This window comes from Cetorhinus maximus, chromosome 1, assembly GCF_964194155.1.
Source record: "Cetorhinus maximus chromosome 1, sCetMax3.hap1.1, whole genome shotgun sequence".
NCBI classification, from domain to species: domain Eukaryota; kingdom Metazoa; phylum Chordata; class Chondrichthyes; order Lamniformes; family Cetorhinidae; genus Cetorhinus; species Cetorhinus maximus.
In genome coordinates, this window is record NC_135879.1 from 39,875,438 (window position 1) to 39,901,593 (window position 26,156).

The 26,156-nt window shown below is 42.2% G+C and overlaps 1 protein-coding gene across 11 annotated transcripts in view; it reads right to left on the reverse strand.

The window, feature by feature from the left end:
• kiaa1109 (KIAA1109 ortholog) overlaps window positions 1-26,156 on the reverse strand; it is a 533,049-nt gene that overhangs the window by 307,935 nt on the left and 198,958 nt on the right. For 10 of the 11 annotated variants that reach the window (XR_013576358.1, XM_078539938.1, XM_078539971.1 and 7 more), the window contains exons 19-22: window positions 25,264-25,463; window positions 21,905-22,135; window positions 18,732-18,869; window positions 1,158-1,334 (exon numbers count right to left, since the gene is read on the reverse strand). Coding sequence is in view for 10 of the 11 variants with exons in the window: in XM_078539938.1 (XP_078396064.1) it covers window positions 1,158-1,334; window positions 18,732-18,869; window positions 21,905-22,135; window positions 25,264-25,463 (746 nt within the window). In the remaining variant the exon portion in view is untranslated. Of the gene's footprint in view, window positions 1-1,157; window positions 1,335-18,731; window positions 18,870-21,904; window positions 22,165-25,263; window positions 25,464-26,156 lie in introns of those variants that run through there. The other variant, XM_078539989.1, reaches the window with a different exon arrangement.

Here is a 26,156-nt window from a genome sequence, read left to right on the forward strand (position 1 = left end):
TTCAGACCATGAACCTTCTTCCTCTATCTTCACCCCTTTTTTATCCCTTTTTTCAAAATTCATCTTTATTTTTTATCCACTTATTTTTGTTTTAATTCATTGTTTTATCCCCTTTATTCCCCCCTTTTTATCCCATTTTCCATCCATTTTTCCCCACCACGGCTCCTCCCCCACCCCACCCCAAGGGCCATCTGTTACTTGTTGATGTTGTTCTTTTCAGAGTGCTCACCCTTGTTCTGCCATTATCACATTCTGCTTTACCTTTGCCACTATCAGCACCTTTTTTAGCCCTTACCACTACCATTAATACTCCCTTCATCTTTTTGTTCATGACATCTTTGTCAATGTCTCCATTGTCCCCACCTATCGCTGGCCTTCTATCCAGCTTCACCTGCTCCACCCACCTTAAGCAGCATTAATTTAATCACATTTCTACTTCTCTGTAGCTCTGAAGAAGGGTCATTAGGACTCAAAATGTCAACTCTGTTTCTCTCTTCACAGCTGCTGTCAGACCTGCTGAGTTTTTCCAGCATTTTCTGTGTTTGCATCGGCAATAGCAAAAGGCTTTTAAAACACAAAAAACTGGAAAGCTTTGGACTGAGTAAAGGCAATTTAAGAAATTGAAAAAAACTAAGAGAAAGACTGGATCTAATTACAACAATAAAAGGTTTTTCAAAATACATGTGCAGTAAACAAAGAGTTACAGAAAGAAAGAATTGGGCATCTTAAGGTGACATTGGAATTCTAGAAGAAAGGAATAACAGTTAATAAGCAATTACTTCATATATCTTTACCTAGGAAGGAGGGTAAGTTACTAAATCTACTGTCCGATTTTCAGGATGAGCAGAGGAGAGGTTAGACAATTTGTAAAAAAAATTGTTTGCTATTAAAAATGTTATATGCTCTTAGAATAGACAAAAGTACTTGGTCTGGACAATTTATGAGTCTTAGGGAATGGGACTAAAATTAACCAACATTTTTAAATTACTAATTAACGAAACATATTTTTAAAGATGTGTACACAATTATGTCACAAGTCTCACTGTAGTAAACGTATGCTCCTGTAATTGACATTAGTCTACAGATCAAGTAAAATTCTTTGAAGGGAAAAAAAGCAACAAATACTAACTTAGTCTTCCATACATTTGACAAATTACCTGTGGCAAGGTTACTTTAGCAGTAAGCAGACCCGCTTGCACATCAATCAGCCATGAATATTCTAGTGTTGCGCAGCCTAGAGGTAGCCCCTCTGCTGAGAACATGGCATGGGCCCGTAACTGCAGTCCAGACAGGCTGATATGACCTTCACGAAGTAGCCCATCCACGGATGGCCTCTATAGGAAAAAAAGAGCAAAATCACCACTATTTGCAATACTGCTGTTAAAATCAAAGCATAATATCAATTAATGTCAACATCTAATATATTTCACACACAAATGAAAAATAATCAAATATCCAAACTGTCCTAACTCAAGTACTTCAAGCAAATTAAAAATCAATCACACTCAATGTTTCAGTTTTCAAAGCATATCAGGAGCTGAGAAGTTCAAGTTACCAAAAACAAAAAGGTAATTCTTATTCAAATTTACACTATATTCATTACTGCAAATCAAACTAGGATGATTTTGCTTCAAGCAGAATATGCAATGATAAACAGATTTTTTTGCTTCATACAATTTTTAAAAGTTACATTGGATGAATTTTCAAAATGACATCAGCTAACTATTTCTCCAAGCTGTCTCTAAGAAATCCCCTTTGTGTTGGGAGTTAGTCTGTGAATGAACGATATTGCTCCTAATTCAAAGGAACAACATTCTACTAATTCAAGGGCTTTCCTGCAGTTTATTTGTTATGCATCTACAATATGAAGAGGGTGATTAAAACTATAATCTCTTCAACAATTCAATCCACTATCAAGATGGGACTCAGATGTAGCTCCTAATGGAAATAGAAAGCCATCAAAAGAATTGATGTGCCATGGAAAGAAAAGGCTAAAAATCCATTTGGCATATTTTTTGGCGATTCAGTTACACCAGAGGTGGGAAGCATGTAAATCTAGCACTCCCACCTCAAGTTTGTAGCTCTTGTCTGAGTGGGTTTCTTGCTGCTGGCTTCTTCTACACCAGTACTAGGTGTGTCTGCACTCTGCAGGGGGCCAACAACATTGTGCTGACAGCATGTGGTACAACCAGCTTGCTGTTCTTAAAGGCAATCTAGAAGGAAGTTGCACAAAAATGTCTAACCTCATAATCCAAGAAAGTACATTTTCAGTGTGACCAAGCACTAGAGTGTGATCTCAACAGAAAGCTGGGAGTTTGGTGAGTTGAGGGAACCTTAAATCTCTTTCTAGATATCTAACATTGTTTGTATTTAGCATTTAACTGCAAGTAATGTTTAAATTCTACATCTCATCCAAGGGCCCAAACAGGGAGCTAGAAGCTATCCACTGGGGAGCAGCTGTAGATAGTTAATTAAGGAAACGAGCTTCAATTGTTATTTCTGTACTTGGGCTCAAATGATGTTTTGATTTTCAGAGCATATAAATTCAGGCATTTCAGTGCGGCCTCAACGGAGTGCTGGGAGTTTGGCGAATTGAGGGAATTCGGTGAGGAGTGGAGGGAGGTGCTCCTTTGCTTTTTCTAACTTTTTCACCCTGTAGGAACTAGTTCTTGCTCTACTAAGGGGACAAAGCTGGCGTTTGGTGAGTGGTTGGTCTAGTCTATTCCTAGGACTTAAAACAGCACAGGAATTTGTGGTAGGATTAATAGAATACATAAAATAAAATAATTTAATAAAATAAATTAGTTAATTAAAACACATAAGGATGGCAGGGCAGGTGATGTGTCATGGCTATAGGATGTAGGTACTGCTGGCTACCAGCGTGATCCAGGGCAAACATATCTGCAGTAAGTTCCTGCAGCTCGAGGAGCTTCAGCTCAGAGTCATTGAGCTGGAGGCTGAGCTGCATATGCTGCGAGACATCGGGGGTGGGGGGGGGGGGGGGGTGGGGGGAGTTACCTGGATGCTTTGTACCAGGAGGTGGTCACAGCCCTTAGGATCAGGTCTTCTGATTTGGTCAGTGGTCAACAAAGGAGGTTGTGACTGCAACTGAGACAGGTAAGGGGATCTAGAAGGCTGGAGTGTAGGGGTGTCAGCCTCTGCAATTGTCCAATAGATCTTGAGGTTCTTTCAGCTTGTTTGGATGAGAGTGGGGGCTGCAGGGTGGATGAGCTGACTGACCATGGCACTGTGGTATAGGTAGCCATTCAAGTGGCAGGAGCAAAAAGGAATGTAATGGTGGCAGGGGACAGTATAGTGAAGGGGACTGACATTGTTCTCTGCAGTAAAGAGCGAGAGTCCAGATGACTGTGATGCTTGCCAGTGCCAAGTTTGGGATATTTGCCTGGGGCTGGAGAGGAACTTACAGCAGGAGGGGGAGCATCCAGTTGTCGTGGTCCATGTAGTTACCAATGACATGGACAGGATGAGGAAAGAGGTTCTGATTGAGGAGCTAGGCACCAAATTAAGAAGCAGAAGCAGAACCTCAAAAAATAATCTCTAGATTATTACCTGAGCCATGTGCAAAATGGCATATGGTAAATAAGATTAGAGAAATGAATGCATGTCTAAAAGACTGGTGCGGGAGAAGCGTGTGCAGGTCCGTGGGACATGAGCATCAGTACTGGGGGTTGTATTATTGAAACGGTCTACACCTGAACTGTGCTAGGACCAGTATTCTAGTGAGCCGCATAACTAGGGAAGTAGAGGGGGTTTAAACTAAACAAGGGGGTGAGGGATCAAGCTTAGGTAGACCTAGCAAATCAAGGTGTAGAATCAAGGCAGGAGAGCAAAATAGTAATATGGGAAATGAGGGTCAGAGAATGGCAGGAAAGGACAGAGAGAAAAGACCTAAGAATACACCAACAGTCAAGACTAGATGTTACAAAGATAACAAAAAGACAAAACCAAAGGCTCTGGATCAGAATGTGCATAGCATTCATAACAAAGTAAATGAATTGATAGAGCATATTGAACTAAATAATTATGATCTGGTAGCTATTATGGAGACGTGGCTGCAGCATGACAAAGATTGGGTCCTGAATATTGACATTCAAGAAGAATAGGAAGCTCGGTAAAGGTGAAGGGGTAGCATTGTTAATTAAGGATGGCACTGGTGCAACAGTTAGAGATGACAGTGATTCAGGAGATCAGAATGTAGAACCAGTTTGGGCGGAGATGAAGACTTAAATAAGGACAACTATGTGGACATGAAAGCTGAGCTAGTTGAAGTGAACTGGGATACTAGACTAGAGGACAGATTAATAGAGAAGCAGTGGCAGGCATTTAAGGGGATATTTCAAAATACTCAAAGTATATTCCTACTATAAAGAAAAATTCTAACGGGAAGACCTGCCATCCGTGGTTAACTAAAGTAGTTAAGGAAAGCATCAAACTTAAGGAAAAAAATTATAACTGCGCAAAGATGAGTAGCAGGTCAGATGATTGGTCAGAATATAAAGAAGAGAGATGACTAGAAGGATAATCAGGAGAAAGAGATTAGAGTATGAGAGGAAGCTAGCTAGAAATGTAAAAATGGATAGCAAAAGTTTCTACAGGTATTGAAAAAGGAGAAGATTAAGTAAAGCGAGTGTTGGTTCTCTGAAGAGTGACAGTGGGGAGTTAGTAGTGGATAATAAGGAAATGGCAGATGAAATGAACAAATATTTTGCTTCTGTCTTCACTATAGAAGACACTAAAAACATTCCAGCAATAGCTGTAACTCAGGCGGTGGAAGGGAAAGAGGAACTTGGTGAAATTACAATCACCAGGGAAGCAGTACCAAGCAAACTGATGGAGCTGCGAACTGACAAGCCTCCAGGTCCTGATGGACTTCATCCTAGGGTCTTAAAAGTGGTGGCAAATGAGGTAGTAGATGCATTGATGTTAATTTTCCAAAATTCGCTAGATTCTGGAAAGGTTCCATCAGACTGGAAAGTAGCAAATATAACCCCTCTCTCTATTCAAGGCGGCAAGGAGGCAGAAAACAGGAAATTATAAGCCAGTTAGATCGGCATCTGTTGTGGTAAGTGTTAGAATCGATCAATAAGGAGGTTACAGCTGGGCACTTAGAAAAACTCAAGGTAATCGGTTAGAGTCAGCATGGTTTTGTGAAATGGAATCATGTTTAACCTATTTATTGGAGTTCTTTGAAGGAGTAACATGCACTGTGGATAAAGGGGAGCCTGTGGACATGATGTACTTGGATTTCCAGAAGGCATTGGATAAGGTGCCACATTAAAGGTTATTGTGGAAAACAAAAGTTCATGGTGTAGGGAGTAACACATTAGCCTGGATAGAAGATTGTTTTCTGCCAGCCAGCCAGAGTATGCATAAACAGGTCTTTTTCTGATTGGCAGGGTGTGGCAAGTGGAATCCCACAGGGATCTGTGCTGAAGCTTCAACTTTTTACAATTTGTATCAATGACTTAGATGAGGCAAGTGGAGGCATGGTAGCTAAATTTGCAGATGACAGAAAGATAGGTAGGAAAGTAGGTTGCGAAGAGGACATAAGAACGTTATCGATAAATATAGATGGGTTGAGTGACTGCACAAAAAGCTAGCAGATGGCGTCTAATGTGGGAAAACATGAAGTTGTTCACTTTGGCAGGAAGAATAAAAAAAAGAGTATTACTTAAACGGAGAACGGTTGCAGAATTCCAAGGTGCAGAGAGACCTAGGTGTTTTAGTGCATGAGTCACAAAAAGTTAGTATGCAGGTTCAGCAAGTAATTAAGAAAGCTAATGGAATGCTATCCTTTATTACGAGAGGAACTGAACATAAAAGTAAGGATGTTATGCTTTAGTTATACAGGGCATTGGTGAGATCACATCTCAAATACATTTTGCAGCTTTAGTCTCCTTATTTAAGGAAGGATGTAAATGCTTTGGAGGTGGTTCAGGGGAGGTTTACTAGATTGAAACCTGAAAGGAGCAGGTTCTGAGGAAAGGTTGGACAGGCTGGGCTTGTTTCTACTGAAGTTTAGAAGAATGAGGGGTGACTTAACTGGAGTATATAAGATCCTGAACGGTCTCAACAAGGTGGACGTGGAAAGGATGTTTTCTCTTGTGGGCGAGTCCAGAACTAGAGGGTATGGTTTTCAAATTAGGGCAGAGATGAGGAGAATGTTTTTCTCTCAGAGGGTTGTGCAACTTTTGAACTCTACCTCAGAAGGTAGTGGAGGCGGGGTCATTGAATATTTTTAAGGCAGAGGTAGATAGATTCTTGTTAGGCAAGGGGATCAAAGGTTATCGGCGGGGTGGGCGGGGGGATAGATGAGAATGTGGAAATCCAAACACAGACAGAGCAGCCATGATCTTATTGAATGGCAGAGCAGGCTCGAGGAGCCGAATGACCTACTTCTGCTCCTATTTTGTATGTTCATACGCACAGGACACACAAGCACTAATTAACGTCAAACGGACAGGCAAAAAAAAATTAGACACACGACAACAAAAGTTCTACTCTGAAGGATACAGGCATGGTCAAGGAGGCAAAAGATGACCTGGGCAAAATCAAGGGTAGCCCGACTATTCTATCAACTGCAATAAGGATCTGGCATCAGTAAATTACTCTAATTTAAGGGGAGAGTAGAACCTGTATTTATGTATTAAATAACATATCACAGTCTTCATCTTTATTAGGTATTACATTTTATCCATCACAATGATATGCTGTGTTTTCCTCTGAGAACTGATGTTAATATAGAAACAAAAGCACCGGTTTTATACTCAATTACCTTCCCACCAAAATTGCCAAAATGTGGAAAAATGTACCACAGCGTTTGATACAAGTACTTTAAAGATTCAAGCAATGCTGCTTAATATTTTTTTCCTTTCTTGACGGTTTAAATTCCAGTAAAGTAATTTTTTCCTTTTGTTTTTCAAGTGCAGCTCATCGTGGATTAAGCATGGCATTCTATTGTTGCATTTCCTCAGATGATTCATCCATGTCCTCAGTCAGAAGAGCAGAAAGGCAATGCCAGGAAGTGATAGGGGCAGAGGAGCTTTGTTCTGCATCGTGTTTAAAGAAAGCTTGGGGTGAGCAGAGAGTATCCTGAAAAGGACGACTCAGTCACAGATGGTGCTGCCCAAAGACACCTGTGTCTCAGTATGGGAGCCCAACGGCCTTCATGCACCTGTGTGCAAATTTCTTAACTAGGGACTCCCAGCTCTGCCCTTATTGCCATTTGTCTATCACCACAGGACTTGGTAAACGGACCCTGGTAATGGCCTTTGTGTGACTTTATTTAAATGTGGGGACCTCAGGGCGCTGTCACTGTCCACACACACTTGATGGGTTGATCGTCAGGTTTCAGTGACACGTGAATCACAATGACCGGGACCACCTTGCTGCTGCAGCTTTCTTCTGCCTTCACAGCCGGTGAGACACACAGTCTTTCTTCGCCTGTTCTGCCATTGAGGAATTTTTGGACTGCACTTTGTCTGGCATGACCCCCAACCTTGCCACCATGGATGGCCCTACCAAGAGCAAGGAACTTTTGAAAAGAGATCTTCTCAAGAGATCTTCAGAGCACACAAGTTTCTCCACCACATCGAGGTAGCAGTCCACAGAGGGGCTAGAAAAGGTGTCCTAAAAATAGGCTGTCTGACCTTCTCCTTGCTGGGGAACCACATCCATTGCCCATTTTTGCAGTCAAAGAAAGAACATTTTAAATTTTGCAGCTTGGAATGTTAGAACACTCATGGATAACCTCAAGAGTGACTGCCCAGAAAGAAGGACTGCAATCCTATGAACTATCAAGACTCCAAATTGATATCGCCGCCTTCAGTGAGACCCACCTTCCTGGGGTGGGGCAGCTGAAGGAACAAACAGGGGGATACAAATTCTACTAGAAAGGAAAGGCTGACAGTGACCTGTGTCCAAGGAGTTGGTTTCGCCATACAGAATGGGACCTTGGATACACTTCCAGAACTCCCCAATTGTATGACACTTCACCTACAGCTCAGTGAAAATTAATATGCCACCGTCATCAGCACTTATAATCCAACCCTTGACTCTCATGAAGATCTTAACGAAAAGTTCTATTCTGACCTTGAAGCCATCCCAAACAAGAAAAGATCATCTTTCTGGGAAACTTTAATGCCAGGGTTGGCTGCGACGCTGATGTCTGGAGAGAAAGCATTGGGAAAAATGGTGCAGCAAAAGCCAACACAAATGGTGTCCTCCTGCCTCGAAATGTGCTCAGCAAGGCCTCATTGTAACAAACACCATCTTCTGCCAGAAGGACAAATATAAAACCACATGGAAGCATCCTAGATCAAAGCACTAGCACCTCCTGCATTGTGTCATTGTTGAAGTCAAAGATCTAAGTGATGTCACTATCACTCGACCCATGTGAGGGACTGATGCCTGCTGGACAGATCATCAGCTCCTTTGATTGGTGATGAACATCCACCTAGCACCAAGACATTGCAAGACCCAAAAGTACAAGAGAAAGATGATCAATGTCTCAGCCCTGAAGCAGCATGACCAAAGAGTGGAGTTCAAAGCACAGCTTTCAACCAATCTGGAAAACCTTCATACATTCAACTCAACTTGAGAACAGTGGAATCGAATAAAGTACTAGACTCCTGTGTCCAGACCAATGGGTTTGAGCATCATCGTCACCAGGACTAGTTCGACGGAAACTATGCTGAAATATGTGACCTCCTGGAAGGAAAACAAGCAGTTTTCATTGTCTGGCAGAATGACCCAAGGTCGCAAGTCAAGCAGTCAGCATTCTACAGCTCAAGGCTGACACCCAAAGACAAATCCAGAAGATAAAGGACAAATGGTGGAATGAGAAAGTCCGACAGATCCAGCATACACTGACCAGCTTAACATGTGAAGCTTTTTTGAAGCCACCAAGGCCATTGAAACAGCCACCTTCAAAATCCAGGTCGGGGTGAAGTGTTGTGATAGCCCCATACTATTTACAATCTACCTGACAGTGGCTATTCACCTCAAAGATCAACTGCTCTCTGGTGTGAGCATTAAATACTGCCTAGATGGAAAAACTCTTTAGCCTCAGTCACCTCCATAGCAAAACTAAACTGACCACCATAGACATACATGATCTATAGTTTTCAGGGATAACTGCAGTCCCATTGCAGACTCTATACCAGATCTGCAAGTCACTCTTGATCTCAATAATTCTGCATACAAGAGACTTAGTCTGTCCTTGAATGTTGATAAAACAAAACTCATATCAATTCACACCTGGTCAGCAAAATATTTCATCTCCTGTATATGTTGAAGGAGACACTCTGGAATATGTTGCGCACTTCCCATACCTTGGCAGCCACCTCTATGAAAAGGTCACCATTGACAAGGACATCCAACACTGGATCAGCTGCATCAGCACAGCCTTCTGAAAACTACAGCAGTGAGTGTTTGACAACAAAGATCTCTGCAAGACAACAAAAGTCCAAGTGTACAGAGCAGTTGTCATCATCTCACTCCTGTACTGCAGAAAGACCTCGACTGTGCATCAGTGACACATAAAAGCACCAGAGTGTATTGCAATCCGGATCCCACTACCTCGTGGATCACCCTGCCCCATGTGCCAAAGGTCTACATATCAAGAATTGCCTGTTCAGTCACCCATGGCAGAAGCTTGCGACTGAATAGACATCATCCTCAAATTGAGGGACAGCCAACAATGATGACAATAACCAAATTTATTGTTTATCGTTGAGCATCTTGAATTTCTGGCATTTGGTGCTTAAAACATTTATTTTCTGCAGAAACTTTCTGTTCAAAACAAAAAAGTAGTTTAATCTGCACAATCCCATTCAGTGAAAGGGAGATGTCACATGTGTTAACATGGAATTTGTTTATATCTCCTTGTAATCAAGCATTAACAGAAGACGGAAAATAGTTTGTACACTGTGGTTTCTGTAGAATGTGGTTCAAATCAACCAAATAAAGGAAAGAAAAAGTGTAAGAGGAGTACTAAATATCCTTCACCATAAAAGATATAGGGCATAGGGCGGAATTTTCCATGCCTGCTAGTAGCGGGCGTGATAGGTGGCGTGCGCAGACAATATGGCACAGTTTCACAACAGCGGGAAGACAGGTCGCGATCGTCCGCTTAGCCTGCCGATGGTGGGCCACATTTCCCACCAATGGTCGGTGAGCTCATTGTTAATACATCAGCATATCATTAAAAGGCCATCCCGCCAGGCTCTTGCACCCCCGCCGGATCGTCTGTCCACGTCGGCGGGAAAGCATGTTGACATGTTTCACAGCAGCACATAGGTGACATGCACTTGGTAGCCTTTACTTTGGTGGAACTGGAAGTGAGTGAACAGCATCGTTCTGCAGAGCTCTCCAGGGTCGCCTGTTGCTTTGCAGGCTACAGGGGGGCCAGGAGGCCGGGGTGAAGTGCCACCCTGCCACAGAGGCAGCTGTTGTCGGTGGGGGGTGTCCGGGTGCAACTGCTGCCCAGTCGGGAGGGGGGGGTGTTGGAGGTGACTATTGTCCAGAGGGAGGTCTAGGGGCAACTGCTGTTGGATCCCACACGCAAGAAATCGAGGTACGGGGCAGGGTAGGCGAGGGAAATGGCCACACCTGTGTAAACTGACCATTCCTCTGCAACTGAGGCAGTTCAGGTGCTGCCATGGTGATATGTTTGGGGTTGGGCTCCTAGACTTCCCGCCCACGCAAGCAACGTGGAGGCACCAAAGTGCTACCAAAATCTCCAGACCTTACCTCCCCCACAGCACAGACTGAGAATCCCCGACCACTTTACTGGAACACGGAGCTGTTGGACTGCACACATTGTACAGATTGTTCTGCACCTGAGCCAATGCTGGCCATGTAGCAGTTACTACTGGAGGCACCCACAGCCCCTTGCAATCTCAGCATCCCAGTTATGAGCAGTCTCCCCCATGTCGCAGGCTGTCAGGGCATCTGTGGCCATCCGAGGGGCAGCCAGCACTCTTCGGGAAGCATTAAGGGGCCATCACACAGGGCCAGGAAAGGTGCTAAGTACACCCATGCTATCTACATCTCTCTCTCTCTCTTTCATGCCACAGGAGGACAGCATCAGGAGCATGGAGCCTGGTGACCTAGCTGTACATCTGACGGCCTACAGAGAGCAGAAAAGATGGAGGAGAGAGCAACTGAGGCGCCTGGCCAAGCAAAGGCAAGAGCTGCAATCTCAGGAAGAAGGGGCTGTTGGTGCACCCGCACACGTTGCCCAGGAGCGACAGTGAGCTGTGGCTGGTTGGCGCCTAGAGACACCCAGGGTCTATAGACGCCACCTGTCATTCCTGCAGATGACCGAGAACCAGTGTTGTCAATGACTGCGCATGTCTAGGGGCCTGGTCACTCACATCTGCCACTTACTGCAGGACTTGGCGCCAAGGGGACATGGAAGGCATCCACTGCCAGTGACTGTGAAAACGACCGTGGCACTCAATTTCTACGCCAGTGACTCCTTTCAGGGCTCCACAGGTGACCTCTGTGGGATATCACAAGGCGCCACCCACAAGTGCATCCATGAGGTCAGGGATGCCATCTTCTCCATGGTACACAATTTTGTGCATTCAGGATTCCCACAGGTGCAGGATGCAATTGGCTGCACCCATGTGGCACTCAGGTCTCCGTTGCTACACACGGTGGACTACATCAGCTGCAAGCATTCCACTCCAACAAGTATGCGACCACCAGAAACGTATCCTGCAGGTGTGCGCACAGTTTACAGGGAGTGCGCACGATGCCTACATCCTCGGTCGGTCACAGATCCATGGAGTCTTCCAGGGTCCACAAAAGCTGCAGGGATGGTTCCTCGGAGACAAGGGTTACCCACAGAGGCCGTGGCTGATGACACTCATGCGGTGGCCTCGGACTGCAGCAGAAGGACGTTACATTGAGGCTCATGCTGCAGCTAGCAGCTTGGTGGAGCAGACCATCGGGATGCTGAAGATGAGGTTCTGGTGCCTGGACCGGTCTGGTGGAGCCCTGCAATACAGTCCGTAGAGGGTGTCACGCATCGTCGTCTTCTGCTGCGCCCTTTACTACCTGGCACTGCAACGGGGAGACAAGCTGGCTGCAGAGGAGATGGAGGAGCTGCATGTCTCCTCTGATGAGGACACCGCCGATGGGGATGAGGCTGAGGGGGTCCTCTGAGGGAACAATGATAGGGATGTGGCCCTCGCACTGGTTAGACAAGGCAGGCGTGCTCGGGAAGCCCTCATAGCTGCTAGATTTGTGGAGGATGATGACGACATGCAGTGAGGTGACCCCATAGATCCTCACATTACATTTGTGAACATTTGACTCCAGTCTGGCTTATGGCACCACGAATGCCCTCTGTGAGAATGCACCTGTCATGGAGATGCAGTGGAGGCCTTAATAGTCACTCGATTGCAGGGAGATGATGACAACATGCAGTGAGGACACTCCATAAATCTTCACATAGCCTCTGAGAATGTCTGACTCCTGTCTGGCTGAGGGCAACTCACTTGCGCTCCGTGATCAGAGTCATATCATAGAGACGCAGCCATGAAACTTTAGAAGTTCTGATGCTTTGTCTGCCTTCTGCACCTGAGCCCTTCAGGAGCTGGAGCACAGCATCAGTGGTCACAGGTGCTGAAGTGATGGGGGCCAGCCCCTACTTAAAAGGTGCTGAAAGCACACAGAGAACGAGAGCCTTGCCCACTACATTCTGGTAGCAATGACGAGCACCACCAAGGTGCTGGCATCAGTAGTGTTTCCAGGGTGTGTGAGGCTGGACCATCACTTTAGTCTGAAGGCTGAAAAGAGCACAGGGAAGAGGCCCTGAACTGAGACACCTGCCTTTATCTTGTGCAGAAAAGTTTCACATCTGAGTGACAAGAATACTGCTCATCAGAACAAGGAGCCATAGGCAGGGAGACATTGAAGAGTCATGCGGACTCGAAACGTTAACTGTGTTCCTCTCCGCAGATGCTGTCAGACTTGCTGAGTTTTTCCAGGTATTTTTATTTTTGTTTTAGACATTCTTGGAAGATTATTGAAATAGTGAACAGTATGTATAAGTGATTTACACCCGTGCCCAGGCTGTGCAACTAATTCTCCTTAACTTTCCTAACCCTGCCGCTACATCTTTGTGCTCCCAGGACATCCACAGCGGAGGTGGAGGCAGCTTGCTGATTGCGACACCCTGTCGGTGATGATTTTGGCGGGCATCCTCTGGAGAGCCGAGACTTGGAGAGCCAAGACTTGACGGGCATTCTCTGGAGAGCCGAGACTTGGAGAGACCAGACTTGGAGGGCCCCGGCCTGCTTTCAGGGTCATGCTGTGTGGCAGGGGCACCCTCCTCAACCTGTGGAGCTGGAACTGCTGATATCACAGAAAGAGTGGAGTCGCATTGGCCAGACACTCTCGGAGTCACCTGGATGGATGGATCCAGAGTGTGCACCTGCTGATCCTCCTCCTTATGGGTGCCCAGGGTCCCAGGCTGACTCCTTGGGGGGCAGGGATAGCTGGAGTGAGATCGAGCTGCCTGTCATCCCTCTCACATACACACTGTTGGAGGCTAACTATTGAATCAGCGATGAAGTTGAGCCCGTGCAGCAGTGCAGGAGCAACGCCCTGGACCAAGCTCTCCATAACGGTCGCCATCCTACCAGTGTTGACCTCGGTGCATTGGTATGCTGGCACTATCACCTCAGCCTGAAGGCAGACGGACTCCTCCATCATGCCTTGCAATCTGAGGAGTGCAATGGACATCCCTTCCTGTTGTTCCCTAGCTTGCCTTTGCAGCTCTAGCAACTGTGACATGACCAAGTCCAGAGGCTCGCCATAATTAACATACCATTAGCAATGTTCTCACAGTGAGACATAGCAATTTATAAGAACAGGGAAAAAACATGATGCCAAGACGACTGCCTGATTTTTTTCCACTGGACCCTCAATTCATTCTTCTTCCATAATCAGAAGTCTGCTGATTCTCTCCACTGTGGGGGCTTATATTCACTTGTGCCATTTTATGGTTTTAAGTTACAGATGTTGACAGTTATTTTCTGAAAGAAATCTTTCTTTTTATTTATTCTTTCATGGCATGTGGGCATCACTGGCTAGGCCAGCATTTATTGCCCATCCCTAATTGTCCTTGAGAAGCTGGTGGTGAGCTGCTTTCTTTAATCACTACAGGCCATGTGGTGTAAGTACACCCACAGTGCTGTTAGGAAGGGAGTTCCAGGAATTTGACCCAACGACAGTGAAGAAACAGCGATATAGTTCCATGTCAGGATGGTGTGTAGCTTGGAGGGCTACTTGCAGGTGGTGTTCTCATGCATCTGCTATCATTGTCCTTCTATGTGGTAGAGGTGACGGGTTTGGAAGGCACTGTCAAAGCTACTGCAGTGCATCTTGTAGATGGTTCACAGTGCTGCCACTGTGCATGAGGGAGTGAATGTTTAAGGTATTGGATGGGGTGCCATCAAACAGGGCTGCTTTGTCCTGGATGATGTCAAGCTTCCCAAATGTTGCTGCAGCTGCACTCATCCTGACTTGGGCCTTTAGATGGTGGATAGGCTTTGGGGAGCCAGGAGGTGAGTTACTGGGATGCTGTATATAAGTAATTTGAGACATGACATCTAGGTGTCGCATGCTCTAGAGGACAAAGGTGATTTTGGGCCTATGGTTTCCAAAGTTCTCCACCAATAGAGTATAAAGGCACAATGATGGACAAAGGGTAAAACAAAGGAAATTTTAACGAAAATTGCATTGGTTATTATTACCTTAATAACCTGATCAGTATGCCATGTGTTGGGTTCCCTTAACCCAAGTCAAAAAGGGAATTTCCCTTTATGCATTATGTAATAAAATCATAAATTTATTTTTATAAAGAATCAAGCTTATGATTTTTTTATGTCATCAGCTGGCTGTCCCTTTATTCGAGGATGACATCTGCTCAGGGTCATGGGCTTCGGCCATGGGTCTTCATGTGACTGAACAGGACGCTTCCCAATCCAAAGATCTTTGGGCACATGGGGCAGGACATCCCACAAGGTAGTGGGATGCGGAATGCAGGATTGTCTTTCTTTTCTTTCTTACTCTGCCACCCCTCTGCCTCATCATTAAGGCATTTGGACTCAAAGCATGATGCAACTTGATGGACAAGTTGTTACCATTTTGAACAGCTAGTATCAAGCTCCGCCCAGTCATTAATGTCAAAGCTGTAGCACTTCATGGGGAGCTTCAGAGTATCTTTGAAGCATTTTCTTTGTCATTCCCTGGAATGCTGGCCATTTAAGAGTTGAGAAAACAGGACCTGGCAATGGAGATTCTTTTCGGCCATCCAGACATAGCATCCAGTCCATCATAGTTGATTTTGCAGGCATTTTGCCTGAATGCTTATGGAGCTGGCTTTAAAAAGGACAATAGCGTTTGTTCAACAGTCCTCCTGCTGAATCCAGAGGGTGCGGTGAAGCATTGCTGATGAAATTTCACTAGTGCTCTTAGGTGTCGCTGATACACAGTCCAGTTTCACTGCAGTGCAGAAATGTGGTGATGACAACTGCCACTGTACACTAAGACTTTTGTTGACTTGTGGAGGTCTTTGTCATCACTCACTGCTGTAGTTTGTAGAAGCTGTGGTTGCACAGCTGATCTAGTGTTGGATCTCCTCGTCAATGGCGGCCTTTTGAGAGAGGTAGCTGCCAAGGTATGGGAACATTTTCCAGACTCTCCCCTTCAACATTTATGGGAGGTAAAATATTTGGCTGACAGGGTGTGGGTTGATTTTTGAGTTTTGTTTTGGCAGCATTCAAGGACAAGCCAAGTCTCTTGTATATAAGATTGAAGAGATCAAGAGTGGCTTGCAAATCTGGAGCAGAATGGGCAACAACACTGCAGTCATCCACAAACTGTAGATCATGTATATTTATCATGGTCAATTTAGTATTGGCACAGAGGTGTTCGTGGTTAAAGAGTTTTCCATCTAATGCTGACACCAGAGGGCAGTTTATCTTTTGAGGTGAATAGCCACTGCCAGGTAAACTGTAAATAGTATGGGGGCTATCACATAGCCTTGCTTCACATGGTCTGTTGCAGATCTCCCACTCAAGACAGCTGCAGTCATATCATCATGAAGCAATTGCAGGATAATGATGCAGTTTCTTGGACATCCAAACCTTTGGAACACAATCCAGAGCCTTACGGTTTACTGAGTCAAATGCTTTGATCAGGTTGATGAATGCAATGAAGGGTTCCTGGTGTTGTTTTCAACACTTTTGTTGGATTTGTCTGGCAACAAAGAAAATGTCGGAGGTTCCTCTGGAAGGTCTGAAGCCACACAGTGTCTCTGGGAGGATTTTCTCAACCACAGCAAGTAGGCAATTTAGGAAAAGTGTGTTAGGATTTTCTTTGTTATGGGCAAGAGGAAAATACCTCAATAGTTTCCACAGTATGATTTATCTCCCTTCATGAAGATTGTCCCATTCCTGAAGTTGTGGGGGGAGTTCTTTTTGCTGCCAAACTCTTACGGTGGGTGCATGGGGTCTCAACGCAAGCAAAGGTCTGCCAGTTTTACAAAACAGCTATTGTCACTTTAAATTGTATTCCTTTGGTTTTTCTTTCAACTATTGATAAACGAAAGCTCTACCAAAAATAAACTATACAAACTAATAAGTTAGTTTATTAGTATCTAGCTGCTCAGAAGGACACCCGCAAAGCTTAAAATAAGCTTTCTGATGGAATGAAGCATGTGAGCATCAGTGTAAAAGTGCACAAAAACTCCCTCAATTATACCACAAATAACCCAAACTATAGAAAGCTAAATAAGGTTGTGAAAGATAATTTAATCTACAGCAAGGAGCAAAAAATCTTGGATGACTTCACACCATTAAGCATTACTAAATGTTCTCCCCAAAAGTATAATTTTAAACCCTCCAATTACTTTCACTTTAGAGTTTTATACAGAGTAATTCCATTGCAGCTAGAACTTTTAGAGTTCGTCACAGCAAATAGACATGTACTCTGAGATAGAGATAGATAAAGCTCTAAGGATATATCAAGAGAACAATGAGCAGCACCAGTTTTCAAGTTCAAATTCTCCCATTGATAGGATTATTCTGTCGCAGTTCAGGATAAAAATAGTCAAAATACTGTCATTTATCAAATGAAAGTTCTGGTTGAGAAAGGATGCAAGCTTGCATCAAAAGGATGTTTTATCACTCGACAAATATTCTTGCCAATCAAAAGGAATACAACAATTTTCACTGGCAACACGTGCTATACAATCCAACCTAGTTGAAGTGTTCTGATAACCATGCTTGAATATAATTTGTAGCACCTAAAAAAAAGGGCAGCTTTTAACTTTGGCACATCCCTAAACCATTACAGCAATTATAGCAAATACTAACATTTAAAATAAAGATCTCACAAGCCTGAATATAGATGCAACAAACTCAAATTCCTGAAGCAAAACTAGTGAAGAATGCTCTGAAAAACAGCTTGCCATATACCTGTGTAGCAGTTGTAATATGCTTTCTCTCACGTAATTCATTACAAATTTTAGACATCATGCCACATTGTTTATCCAAAAGAAATAATTACTCCCTTGATATTTGGTGGTTATTTTATTCATCTTTCTAAATTGGATTTATAAATTGTCAGATTGTGAAATGCAAGATGCAAAATCTGGGAGGTTGATGGGTCCACTAGAGCTTCCAGTGCTAACCCTGCCAAAGCTGGGAGACTGAGGGGGATCTTGCTTTACTTTCTCACACCTCTAGAGGTGCATGTTTGTCCCAGGAATCTGGGAATCCCAGGTCAAGTTAGACAGCTTTTGGAAAGGGATTTGGAAGGGAAAGGTGATGCTTCTTCAACAGAACAAAATTTCATACAGACAAACTAATCATACGATGGAAAAAAATCCAAGACCACGTCTCAGACCGCCAGGATGAGTGTCTCAACCACAATTTGTTTTTTATTTCATGGGATGTGGGCATCGCTGGCAAGGCCAGCATTTATTTCAATCCCTAACTGCCCTTGAGAAGGTGGTGGTGAGCTGCCTTCTTGAACCGCTGCAATCCATGTGGTGTAGCTACACCCATAGTGCTGTTAGGGAGTGAATTCCAGGATTTTGACCCAGTGACAGTGAAGGAACCGCGATATAACTCCAAGTCAGGATGCTGTGTAGTTTGGTGAGGAACTTCCAGGTGGTAGTATTCCCTTCCCTACTAGATGGTAGCGGTCGTGAGTTTGGAAGGTCAGAACACCTCTTCCTTCTGGGTACACTGGCCAGCCTCTTAACATTGTGAGTGCAGCCCATTACCACAACCCCTTCTATATCAATAGTCTTGTAAGGAGCTAGCAGAAGTGCTGTCTTTTACAAAACTTGCATGCAAAGCTAAATAAATCTTGGTGTACCAGGGTTCCAGCCTATATTCCATCCTTCTCCCAAAGCAGAGAGCCAAAGATTTTCAACCTTAATGGTTCTATACCTTGTACCTTGATAGGTCTTGTATGAATGGTAAAATAGTGTTTTTTTCAATTGCACAAGAGTTACATACATAGCCATAATGCTACATTCAGTCAGCCTTGCCTTCTCACTTTGACAGGAAAAGTTAAAGTAATAGCTGAAGTAAAAGAAAATAGATTTTTAAACCTGGGAGTTCCAGAAACATAATAAATTACTATTACAGATGACATAGGAGTTGCTTTAGGCTTCTTACCGGGTAGCTGTCGCTCACAAAAACATAGACAGGTGACAATATAAGCTGTAGCACTGTCTCTTTGTATACCTTCTTCATTTCAAAACAAAGTTTCTCCAGAAATACCGTTGGACACTCTGAACCATCACTGCTGCAATGCTGAAATATATCACATTTGAGATCTTTTCAGATAAACTATTGAATAAATCCAAGCTATAATTTCTTAAACATGGACTATTATAACATTTGTCAGGCTTTAAATATTACAGTAGTAAGTTAACATAAACAATCTAGTTTTATAAAGCTATAAATAGAAATGTTAACATAAACCTTCCATATGATACAAGATTGTTACACGAGATTATATATGCAGACATTGAGCTAAGAGACAGTAGGAGTAAGATTGGGTTTATTCTTGAAATGTCACCCTCTACAGTCAATATGAATAAATTTGTTACATGAGAAGGTAGTAATGTATTCTACTAATTCATACAATGATTACATCAGTTCAGCATTCTGTTCAGACATTCCAAGTCTGCGTTCTAATCGCCACAGTAAGAAATGTATCATGTGATGTGATACGGAGGCATACATATTAAGATCTTTCTGGGTAATTGGAGCATCACGATTGATCACAGTATCCCCAGAACTGGGAGAGAAAAGAAACAGAAGTGAAAAATGAAAAATACTAGAAGATTGCTACTGGCTACAATACTATATCTTGGTACAATTTCTGAGGTACAAGTCAAGGGGGAAAAATGAAACAAGCCCCACAAGCAAGAAGATCCTCCTAGCATCAATCCTTCCCATATTATGCAAGCATATCTCACAGCAGAACTGGAACTGACAGTCATGGAAACATTAGAGTCCTACACCATTTAACAAAAGACAAAACATGATTGGGTGACAGTGGGAGGGGAGAAAAGAAAAAGTGCACACACACTAAGCATTAGATATAATTCTAGAGCAAAAAGTATTTTTGTTGAAGGGAAAATATAACATTGCCCCAGAACTGGCTGACAAAATAGTTTAATTTCCTTTTATTTGCCTGTTAGAGGCAAAAAAATGATTTTTTAAAAATTGATGCAATGTAACTGCTACCACAAAACAAACTGAAAAAAAATTACAAGCACATTACCACAAGGTGGAATAACGTTTTGGGGCATACACCAACATGCAGTGGCATATCAACATACTGTACTGGTTCATATTCCCACCCCTGCCCCACACTGCCTGATAAGTTTACAACACAAGCATGTTGTTGAGGGCTACGGGGTGACAGAAAACTGCGGGCACAGTCAAGATCTGCGCCATAGTTCTTGTCTTTAAACATGCTGTGTCACAGTGTGATGCAATATAAGTGGAAATCAAAATCGGCAGTCAAATAACTCAAGACTTCTTCACACTTTCTAGTGGTTGGTCATCAGCCTGATCTCCTTGTTTAAGGATGGGATGGAAGAGTCTAAAAAAGGTAAGGAAAAGCAAGAGAAAACATAGCTGAAATGGCCATAAAAACCATACCACAGCATGGTCTAAAATTCAGGTGAACAATGTAGTTGACCATAGATCCATATCAGCATTGATTTTTGTAAAACAAATGTAGATATGCCTATTGTTGCCTAGGTTCCCAGGCTGTTTTGGGACACAAATTACTTATGAAACTTTGATCACCAGTTTAGATACTCCAAGTACAGCAGACTACCTGAATAAACACTTTCTTCTAATAGTGCAAGAAGGTTTACCATTTTGCATCCTTCAAAGATTATTCCACCAAATTAACTACTGTATTTTATGTGCTGTTTTGCTTTTCCTGCAGGGGGAGGAGAATAATTAATACAGTTTTCAAAACACAACTTTTAAAACATACAAAGGGAGAGTCAGGGGCGAATGCAAGATTGCACTGCCACTCAAAACAGTGCTTTTGTGATATTCCTCAATGTTTGTGGAAACAGAGACTGCATTTTCCTGCAAAATTGGCAGAACATTTTATACATTCGCCTCTTGATTTAACCACAGTGTTATTTTATAAGCTAACTTTGCATAGTTTGCTTGTCAACATTTTGCTTTTGATGTTCTCTCATACTCAATTAGAATCTCTTTGAATGCGCAAAGCTGAGTTAAGTGTATTAAAAGGCTATAACATAATATGGTTAGATGTGATCAATTTAAGTCACATCACACATATGCATATTCTGCATGCAAGTGATACCATTCCAGTGGTAGCTACATCAAATAAGTAGGCTGAATTTCGCTGATTCTTCTTTCGTTCTTACATATTACAGATCAATACACTGGAAATAAAAGTTTTAAGAGATACTAAGCAACTACATTATCTAGCATGCAATATGCCGACATTATCCCAATCTCAAGTCCTGTTGTCAACATAAAATTATAAATGGGGTATTTTAATTTATTGCATTATCCTTGTTACATGGTTTTCTATTCAGAAAATTGAAGAAGCAATCTGAGTTATTTCTAGTCATAAGACATCTGTTCTAAATGTTATACATGCTATAAGGAACACGGAGGATTTGAGTGCATTGTAAGGCAATAAAGATTAGATCATAAGCCATGTACTGAACTGCTCAACATTTACTTACATCAGCTGCACCTAAGGTATGTCACTGCCTCAAGATGTATGCAGGGAAAACTATTACTATAATATTCAGTGAAATAAAATCTGGCATCACTACATTTCACATCACATGGCACTTCTGACATCATTACATCTCAAATCATAGTTCACATGAAGGGGTATAAAATTATACATCTGTTGTCTATTATTACTCGGTCCAGGGAAAGAAAACCATCCTGAAAATGGAATGTTAACACTCTAAGAATTTCACTTGGATATACTTCACAGAAAGCAAACTTTTGGATATATTTCACAAAACAACCATTTTGAAATTTAATTTGCATTAATAACTTTGTGAACTTCACATTATTATATCAGCTCAACCTAAGTGTGTTACGACTTAGTAGCACATAGCAGTCTATATATTAACGTATATGCAATGCATTCTAAACCATATTATTCTTTTATTAATTATGTAGTGTTGATAACATACTGTTTTAAACAAAATATGTACTGGAATGAATACTTGAGTTTCAAAAACAGTGATACAAATTGAAGATTCAACAACAGTTTGCTTCAGAGCACAAAGTGAATATCTTTCCTGTTCCAATTCACTCACCACTGGAAGTCTTCCGTGCACTTTGTACAAATTAATAAGAACAGAGATGTCCCATGGGCGGAGTGTAAGCGGGTGGACTTGCTTGCCTCCACTCTCTGCTTCCTTCTTCTCATTTTCTTCAACTCCAACCGCTGGCCATCCAGAACTAGAAGATGTTGATAATGACAGCACAGGGCTTGTGACCACTTCTTCAAAATCAGTATACATGTCATCTTCTCCAAAGTAGTTTTCCTTTGAAGATAACAGGACATAACAGACAACTGTCAGAAAAGTGCAACCAGTTACACTTAGCAGAATCAAGAGAGTAATTTTTCAGCAACTGCTCGATAGCCTAATATATAACCTTATCCCGTTTTAAGTAGTCCCAAATGGAGTAGTTTTGTTATTAAGTAGTTAAAAATTACTACCGATTTATTCATTTTAAGTGTTACCTACCCCATTATAAAGTATTTTGGAACTGAGTGCAAGCGATTTTTTGTAACTGTCTACATAGTTACTGGCTGGGTGAATCAATGAAAGAAAATGGAAAGTGCTGGAAATACTCAGCAAGCCTGGCAGAATATCTGGAGAGAAAAACAGAGTCAACATTTAAAGTCAAATACGACTTCTTCAGAACCCAGTGTCATATTGGACTCGAAAGATTAACTCTGTTTTTCTCTCCATAGATGCTGCCAGGCCTGCTGAGTATTTCCAGCACTTTGTTATTATTTCAGATTTCCAGCATCCACAGTACTTTGCTTTTATTGAAATCAATGAAAAGGCTGAATCTCATTCTCTACTTTTTCCTCATTCTCTATTTTAGCTTAGGTTTTGGTCTCCCCTCAACCCTACCACCTTGGAACATGCTCGTCTTAATGACGGTCAAGAACACGTTCTTTTGGATCCATGCCATGGGCTCTGGAGCCCTCCGAAGCGCCTGACGGACATGAGTACAACAGTGAAGCAGAACACTGAGGAAGATAGTGCCAACTGAGCCCCCACCACATGGAGAATAGTTACGAACTCTGGAGGAAGAAGGGGGCTGAGGCAGAGAAGCCATTCAGTATGAGGCAAACAAATGTGACCAGGGGAAAAATGAGCACAAGCAATCTGGTCATTTTAAGAGATAACACAAATTAACATGAGTGAGTATAGGGGAAATTGATTTCGCAAAAATATGCCAACCATATCTCGGGCATGTATTTTGTAGTTTTATTTTAGAGCATTCAGGAAAAACAAAACCTGTTCTTTTTTGTTCTCTGCCACATCACTGGGAATGTAGAAGATTTATTTACATTGGGCCAACTCTTCCCCCAACTCTATTTGGCTCTGACAGAGTTCCCCAGGGGACACTGCACTCTGCATTTCTTCGACAGACAGGATTTGAAGATCCCAGAAGAACCGTGCAGCAGCATCGGACTGTGAGAATCACCAGGCACAGCAACAATGCACTCAGCACTGCCATGCTCAGAAGATTCAGGTCATTGTGTTTTGTTTATTTCATGTTTATGTTACCTACTGGAGCCAAAAATCTTGGGTTGGGAACGCACTTCCTGATATTACGTATATTTGAATGGGAAAACCTGTTTCGAAATAAGTAGTTTCAATTTAAGCAGTAGTTTTCAGGAACGTATTTACTAGTTAGAGCGGGGCATTCCTGTATGCTCTCATTACTAAAATAAATTGCAATCTTGATCCAAGCGAAAAAAATTCAACATTCAAGTATTACAGATTTGGTTCTCCAAAGGTACCCTCTTGGGTTCAATGGCATTGGAGGCTCGAGTAAACAGAGCTTCTATGTGAGTTAACACATGCTGCTCTATTTATACACAGCATAACCCCTAACCATAGCCACTGGAATTGGATATTTGCATCTCCAGCAAGTGTAGTTCTTGAATCTCTCCAAGGCTGAATCAAGCAAATACTTAGTGGGACGAGGTCTGATACAAATCAATAACTTGCTTTATTTCACAGCAAGGTGAATGTAACTGATAGTGGTTATAATTATGCATACTTAATTCTAACAGAATAACTCATCTTTGTGTAATGATATAAAATTTTTAAAATCGCGCAATGTCTTTTAATCATCCTCTTACTCAAAATAAAACATTGTTTAATTTCTTCTCCAGCATTTCTGATTTTTTGACCCTGCCTGAAGCTTTTAGTCCTCTCCAACTTCCAAGTCCAAAAAGCCTCTTAAACTGTCACCCTTTTTTCAACTCTTTCACATTGGGATCATAGGATCTTTCAACGCAATGATTGTAAGCTATATTACAATTCCTCTTTCTTCAGATACCATGCCCCAAGAGGGCATTGGTGGCCATGGATTTCCATCACATTGGTCCATAATTATGCTTGGCAAAATACTGCAATGGTTTGCTGTTGCCTTCTGCAATATGGCTGACCAGGAAACTCTCCTGCTCTTACCGTCTGCCATCAGGCATGTTGGAAAGATTAACAGACTGATAATCAACAAGTTTGAATGCACCTTCCATGGCCAACAAGTCCTGAAGTGGGACTTGAACCCAGAGTTTCTGGCCCAGAGGCAGGGACACTGCCACTGCACCACAAGACCTCCCATTTCAACATTAACCAGCCAAACTAAAATTGCTTATCATTCATTCTCTGGAAAATAAAACATCTATTTAGCATTGTCAAGGGGCCTTTTAAAACTTGAGAATACACTTTACTTTAAAAAAAAGCATTCAGGTAACTTTTATTTTAGGAGGAAGATGGTCAAAAAATTCTGAAATCTGATAACAAGCCAATTTCTAATTATGCCTGCAATAGGATAATCATTAGCAGATAGTGAAACTTCAAGCACAACATGGTTGCTACTGAGTCATATGGCTTAGATTCAATCAAGAAACAGCTAATAAGACACCGCAAGTTAAAGAACGCAAGAGTTGCCATTTAAGTTTTCTTTGGGACTAAACTCTGATGGTGCATTCAGTTCATTTTACATGGTACATGATGTTCACGATCGTACTGAAATAATACTGCTGCAGAATTATGCCTACAGTTTTAATTTTAAAAATTCACTATCATAAATGTGAGGAGTATCAGCAATGCTTAGCTACACTACTTAAGGCAAACTGAGAGGAAAGATGTGTATTCTTGTTTACCTTCTTGCAACATTACTGCAACTATTGAAAGCGTTTGACAGCAAAGCAATCATGATTTAAAAGAATGCTAGCACTTGTCATCAAGTGTCACTGATGAGGTGCAAGACAATAGCCAGTGTTCATGTTACTGTAATCCAGTCACACCATTTGGGAGGGTAAAAAGCAAAGCAAATTCGCAGACTTACAAATAATTTTGAAAATCTGTCTTAAACTGAAAAGACATTTGAATTGGCATGAGAAATTAATAGTCTGTACCTTGATAGATAACAGCGCCTTCAGGAGTGGCCCATACAGAATGATTTGAGAATCCGGAGACATTTCTAGTTCCACATGTAGTTTATCAGGTGCAAGTTCAGATGGATCAATACGCAGTCTTTGTGAAACTGAAGGAGAATGCAAAGTTCTTTCAGCAGCCTTCTGTGATGATCTTGATGTCAATTGCTGCATTTCAAATACTTTTAAGAAGAAATGATATATTTTAAGAAAGTGTGTTCCAACATACAGATAAGGTTACTGCCAAAACCAAACATTAACTTGCCAATAGATAATCTCTGCTACCCCTATTGATCTTTAATAATTTTCAAAATTCCACCACCTTCATTAACCAACCTGCAATATGTTGTGTGATGTGTATTCAACACAGCTGCTTAAAATTAAGTCGCACTGTTTTTAATTTGAAAGTGTACCACAGTGTGCTGAAATACAGAAACAAGTCTTTTGGCTGTAGTCTGTTGGGGCATTTTCTTTCTCCAGAAACCACCTAGTCAATCCCCACTCGCCTGCTTTCTAACCATGCCTGTCAATATTCCACTTTATTAAGTAAGTATCTAATTGTGTTTTTTAAAATTAACAGAACCCTCTTCAATTGATTGTGTTAGAAAAATCCACTTTCTAACTATCCTTTGTGAAGAACATTTTTCTAAGCTCCCTCCTTTTCAGTTTTTGTAATTAGCTTCTCATTATAATCCAGATGACCAGTGCACCCTTGCTAGACCACACCTGGAGTACTGCGATCAGCTCCGGGCATCATGCCTTATGAAGGATATATTGGCCTTGGAGGGAGTGCAGCATAGATTTACGAGAATGATGCCTGGACTCCAAGGGATAAATACAAGGAGAGGTTAAACAAACTGGGGTTGTATTCCCTG